The 6,429-nt window shown below is 33.0% G+C and overlaps 1 protein-coding gene across 4 annotated transcripts; it reads left to right on the top strand.

Annotated features, from left to right (window-relative positions):
• Nucleotides 1-444: 444 nt before the first annotated feature.
• Nucleotides 445-4,166, top strand: LOC108326262 (uncharacterized). 4 transcript variants are annotated; one of them, XM_052874093.1, is made up of 3 exons: nucleotides 468-606; nucleotides 736-881; nucleotides 1,992-4,166. In XM_052874093.1, the coding sequence occupies exon 3, from the start codon at nucleotides 1,999-2,001 to the stop codon at nucleotides 3,754-3,756; it is 1,758 nt and encodes a 585-aa protein (XP_052730053.1). In that variant the 5' UTR covers nucleotides 468-606; nucleotides 736-881; nucleotides 1,992-1,998; the 3' UTR covers nucleotides 3,757-4,166. The 4 variants fall into 4 exon arrangements, with proteins under 4 accessions (XP_052730052.1, XP_017415140.2, XP_017415139.2 ...); XM_052874092.1 differs by lacking the exon at nucleotides 736-881 and having other exon boundaries at nucleotides 445-606; XM_017559651.2 differs by lacking the exon at nucleotides 736-881 and having other exon boundaries at nucleotides 455-606; nucleotides 1,933-4,166.
• The last annotated feature ends 2,263 nt before the right edge of the window (nucleotides 4,167-6,429 follow it).

Below are 6,429 nucleotides of genomic sequence, written 5' to 3'. Positions count from 1 at the left end.
TACTAGTCAAAGTCAAAATTGCAAAACTCAGGACTCGGTATCCTAAAGTATAAAATTGTAATTTACAAGTAGAAAAAGAGTGCTTAAGAAGATAAATCCAATAAATACAATTTACCATTTTTTTTGCAAAAAATAAATATAAACAAATGTGTATAATAAATAGTTAAAAACCAAAATTATAAATAAAATACAAAAACTGTAAAAAAAAATTTATATAAAAAAAGTATTTAATTATTTAAATTTCACAAGTAATCTTCCTAATCCATTTTAAGACCAAGTGGCATTTTAGTTATGCTTCATTTTTAAAAGAATTCAACCAAGAGAAAAAGTTTAAACTACTTTCTGTATGAGTTTGGGTAAATAATAACTGTGGAGGGTGTGAAGGGGGAATAGAAAAATAACCGAGAAAATGTGTCTTTAATTCATTTATTCATACACATACATACACTCGCTTTCTCTGCAATTTCGTCTTCTTTTCCTTTCACTGCACAACTTCCATATACTTCCATTTCTCTCTCTTTCTCTCTCTCTCTCTCTCTCTCTCTCTCTCTCAGCTCAACGATTTCTCTCGAAGCCCAAGTCTTCCTTTTTTTTTTCTTTTGATCGGTGAGTCTCTGGGTCTCCCACTGACACTTTTAATTTTTTTGTATATTAGATGCTTTAGAGCTTGCAAGCTCATTATTAATTGTGGTTTTATCTACTTTTTTTCATGGTTTCTGCCGTTTTCCTTTGTAGTTGCAGTGATAATTGGCGTGGAACCATTTCCACCCCAAAGTATATTCTTTTCAGCTTGTGATTCCAGAGTACTGTTTGTTAATAAAAAGGAAGTAAACAGAAAAGGAGGGATGGGGATAGAGAAGCAATAGAATCTCCAGATTTTGGTTCATATTCTCCTTTTTTTTTTTTAAAAAAAAAACAGTAAATATTCTTGAGCTGTAAGTGCTAGAATGAAACTATGGAGTTGATTTTAGAGCTTATTTCCTCCTTATAATTATACGCTTGGGCAAAATCATGTAAAAGGAAAGAATCTTCTTTTTCTCTTTGGTTGGGGCCTATTTCCTCTTTTTATTTTATTTTCCTTTTTTTTTTGTTGAAAATTCATGCAATCTCGCTTTGTTTTTTTCTATCGCTGTGGGTTACACTAAGGTTGATATCTACACAAGATTCTGTTGCGACTGATACTTGGTCAACTTGAACATTTTTTACTACTATTTGAAGTCAAAATTAAGAACTTGCTCAGAATTATACCCATTTTGTTTAAACCACAGTATAATTGCTATTGTTATACATCAATTTAATCTGCACAAGATATAGATATCCATTTGCATCTGCTAGATTTAGCCAAATATTCCAAGACATGGGAAAATTGGTAATTATACCATGAAGCTATAATATGATGAATTTATTTATCTTAGGCCCATCTATTTGCATCAAAATACTAAATATGACCGGATAAAGCTAAAGAGGATCATCCAATAGGCTTTCATGAGTTAGGTAAACTTCTAATAAAGCAGTCGAACGGCAAAGATAGCTTGGTTTCCAAGGGAAAAATATGCCTTTTAATTCACAAATTATCCATTGTTGTATTTGAAACATGTAGAATTTTCACAGTTGTAGAAGATGATATAATAAACTATAAAATCTAAGCACTTGGAATAGTTTGCTATGTTTGAAAGATGTTAGGTAGTCCACTGCATGCCGCATGCAGTAAGTAATAGGAAAAAACCATTTTGCATTTGGCCAAATTTAATAACCTCAAGCTCAATCTTCCGTGCCCCTTCCTTACCCTGCCAGGGGCCAGAGTAGCAAAAAGAGCCTTGTTCATATTTTGTTATATTATGCTGAGCACCATAAAGCATTTGATTCAGATTGAAATTTATCTGGATACTTAAAGCCCATTTTGACAATCTTATTTTTGTGTCATTTCTGGAGATTACTACAGAGCTATGACCAAGGACTTGTCTTAAAGAGCATTTTTTTACAATTCATAGGAAAGCAATGGTTGGTGCATCATGGTTTCGAACTCTATGGAAGAATCAACGGAAGGATGATGCTCATTCTGAGAAGGCAGTGCTTGGAGTATTAGCATTTGAAGTCGCAAGCTTAATGTCCAAGCTTGTTAACTTGTGGCAGTCTTTGAGTGATAAACAGGTTGCTAAGTTGAGAGAAGAGATAACAAATTCAGTGGGTATCAGAAAGCTTGTTTCGGAAGATGAGAATTTCATTGTACGTTTAATCAGTCTGGAGATGCTTGAGAATATGGCACACGTGGCTGAATCTGTGGCTAGGCTAGGGAAAAAGTGCAGTGATCAAAGTTTGAAAGATTTTGAGAATGCCTTTGATGTATTTATCACTTTTGGTTTAGATCCAAATCGGTGGGAGTTCACTTCCAGAAAAATGGAAAAAAAGGTAAGAAGGATGGAAAAGTTCATATCAACTAATGCAACTTTGTACCAAGAGATGGAACTGCTAGCTGATCTCGAGCAAACTCTTGGAAGAATGAAGGCTTACACCGAGTCAGATGGACCAAATTTAATTGACTATCAAAAGAAGGTTGCCTGGAAGAGGCTGGAGGTGAAGAACTTAAAGGCTGCAAGATCTCTATTTACAATATTCAGAAGGATCAACAATGTATTTGGCATTCAAGAGATAATAGATGTTGGTAAAATCAAGAATCGAAGTGCTTTGAATTCTGATCACGCTGATGGTAGTCGTTCAGTTTCTGAATCATTGCAACCTTCAGTCCAACCCTCCAGCAAAGCTCGGCCCACATTTGCTTCGGGACCTCTTGGCGCGTTTGCTGCTACATCTCGTCCAAATGGTCGAACAAATAAAGCTACCATGTTTCCTTTAGATGCTGGAGACTCGTCCACAAAGCCAGGGCTAAGTTCAGTAAAGAATAGAAGTGTCAGATTTTTCTCAGGTCCTCTTGGAAGAAATTCAAAAAAGCCTGTCCCAGATAATGGAACAAATAAAAGCAGCAAGATTTGGAACTTAAATGGCCACTCAACTGCTGTTAGTGGGAAGGAAATTAATGCAAGACATAGTCGACTGACTCAAGTAGAACCTTTCAAAGGATCTATACTGGCCGACAGTTCTTTGGTCACTGATAGCCACTCAAGCCCAAATGATGTTCTTTTAGCATCACAAAATCCCAATGACCCTAAGGCAAACCTTGTTACTCCTAGAAAAGAGGGTCATAGCCCTCAATCAACTTTCCATTACCTATGCAGGTTAAAGCCTCCATCTGAATCCCTTGGTGCTGCTTCTTTAGCCCTGCACTATGCAAATGTAATCATCATGATCGAGAAATTGGCAACATCTCCTTACTTGATTGGTCTCGATGCAAGAGATGATCTGTACAACATGTTACCGAGACGTGTAAGAGTTGCTATTAGCAGCAAACTGAAGCCATATTCCAAGGCCATGGCTTCAGCAGTGTATGATGCAGGTCTAGCGGAAGAATGGAACGAAGCAATGACCGGTATATTAGAATGGTTAGCCCCGCTTGCTCACAACATGCTAAGATGGCAATCTGAGAGAAGTTATGAGCAACATTGCTTTGTTTCCCGGACAAATGTGCTGCTGGTACAAACCCTTTACTTTGCAAATCAAGAAAAAACGGAAGCAATAATAACTGAGCTTCTTGTGGGTCTGAATTATGTGTGGAGATATGCTAGGGAGCTCAATAAAAAAGCTCTGCTAGACTGTGGCCATGGTGGGGTAGATAATGGATATTCCCAACTGAATCTATAAGCACTTTTAAGTCAAGTTCGTCGCAGGATTCATTTTTCAACAAAAGTGCAGTCCCTGCAATTGATTTGGATGAATCTTTTCAGGGAGACAAATCTTCTGGCTTCTTAGATCTCAGTGAATGTGAAACAGGTGCCCTGGAGCACGAGAGAAATACCCACATACACTGGTTTATTGTGTCAGAAATGCATTCTTGGTGAGAAATGTTCATTTTAAATATTCAGTATTATTTTTCTTTGAGGAGATCTTGCTGATTTAACTTGGATCGCATATCTCATCTTTGAATAGTTGTCCTAAGGGTGCATATTTATGAGCTTTATATGTATTAAATGTATAGTTTTTATCAGCCGGGATATTTCTATGTTGATATCTGTTGAATTCTATAAATTTCTACGTCGATATCTTTTGAATGGTGAGACACAAAGATTTCAAATTATATTTATGATATGTAAAGATATTTTCTAAATTTTATTTTTATTAGTATTTAAACAATTTTATAATGTTTTCATTTCATTTCTTGCTTTTAGACTGTTACAGACAGTAATTAAAATGATATTTTTATGACCAGTGACAGATCCAGGGGACAAGGAGGGCCCCTGCTCCCGCTATAGTTCAATCAACATTAAATTGTTAGTAATATTGCGATTACATGAAAGATATATTTTGAACTTACTATTTGATTATTTATGCGGAGAAAATGATCGAAGTATCATACTGATTCTATTGTTTGATTTAAAACAATCACTCCCAGACCTTATATTTTGCCTTCTTCATAATTTTTCTCTCCTTGTGATGCATTATTTAAGTCATAATCTTCTGCCATATCATTCCACAAATCTAATATTACGAAACTCATAGTTCTTCCCAACAAACTCAGTAGGAGTGAATTGCTAGAAACTTGATTCAATATCCATTTCACAGTTCCTTCAGGAATAAAACTTAAAGAGAAAGATTCAGTGTAAAATTTTTTCTTAAGAAATATTGAACCACATTTATTCTGTTGAGTCTATCAGTATCTTTAAACAGAATACTACCGACAGATGAAAGATTTTGTTCCTTGATAGTAGGAGTTGTTGATGGACAAGAAAAATAAGAAACTACCTTAAAAACAAAAAAAATATCATTTGACCTGTTCAAACTAAATTATAACTGGTCTAACAGCATACAAGACTTTTTCGCAGTGAGCATATTCTAAGAGCATTAATTAAGTAAACTTTCACTGGCTCAAACATCCGTTTTAGCTCAAATACAGAAAATGACTTGGTTGAGTGATGAAGACCAAGCCTTTTACAGCGCATTTCAGAGGCTCCTTTGCAATGCAAAATATAACACTACATTTATTATGTTAATTTCTGTATGTAAAATAAGTTAACACTATATTAGGAGCACTAAAAGAAGCAAGCTTAGAAACATATACAAAATTTTGCAGATAAATATGAATGCGAGAAACAACGGCAAAGTTATTTTTTCTCTTACTGTACTTTACAACCAAAAATTGATAACCACGTAGCATTTCTAAGATAAGAATGTATAAATCATATATTTAATCACTCAAGGACTTTGTTGAAACTTAGAACACCAAAGGGAGATTTATGCCGTGAGTAATGTATTTCTAAACGTACATCATCCGTTGATAGTGCATGACTTGGTTTAAATACTTCATATTCCCCTTTTGAAAGGACAACATAATACAAAACAGATTATATTATTTCAGCACTGATCTAATAAAAAATATTATACGTTTTCTATACTTTTAAGTAACGTTTTATTTTATTATAATGACGATGACATTTTATATTAGCACTTAATTTTTATTTTTTTCAACATTTAAGACTAAATCTCTCATCATAAACTTTATTCTACAATTAATGAGAGTATATCAAATGCGTGTCATGACATTGATTATATGGATTGATATCGAGGAAAATGTATAAGATATTTATAAAAAAAATAGAAATAAAACATTATTAAGTCTTATTTTCATTCAACCATCTTACACGTCATTCATTGCCAATACATTGAAAGCAATGTTGCCTTATTCATACGTTAAATTTCTATTAATTGTCGAATATTTTTTTTCCGACAAAAGGAAAGAAAACGAATGAAATTTGGAATGAGAATCTAAATTTTAAGAATTTAGATACTATAGAAACTAATAAGAGGATAAAAATATTTATGTAATTTACGTACTAAAGTATGGTACCATTATCTAATGCACTAAAGTTTTTATTTGAGTCCATCAAAAGTAAATTATTTATTTATTTTAAAAATATGCATAAACTAGTTTCAAGCACAAATAATTATCTTAAATTAATTTACAGATTCGTTTTAAAAAAATCGCGGACAGTTAGAAAACGAATAATTTTGTTTAAAATGAAAATAGATTATTATTTTTTATATAAAGAAAGAGTAATTACTTTTTTAAAAGTAGAAGTTGATTCAGGTAATATATTTTTGTTAAAAGTAATTGATTTGAAGAGAAACTGTTCTGAATAAACCCAACATATAATTAGATTTTTAATTATTTTGAAAAGTCGTAAAAAATGCATAGAAAAGAAAAGAAAAAAATTAAAGAGAATTATTTGATAAAAATTTAGAAAAACAGGGTTGTATGAATAATAGTGGAGATGGAAATATTAAAGGATGTTTATAAAGAGAAAGATAACGATAGCTTGG

Source organism: Vigna angularis, chromosome 3 (genome assembly GCF_016808095.1).
Source record: "Vigna angularis cultivar LongXiaoDou No.4 chromosome 3, ASM1680809v1, whole genome shotgun sequence".
Lineage (NCBI taxonomy): Eukaryota > Viridiplantae > Streptophyta > Magnoliopsida > Fabales > Fabaceae > Vigna > Vigna angularis.
This window is presented reverse-complemented; position numbering and strand designations above follow the sequence as displayed.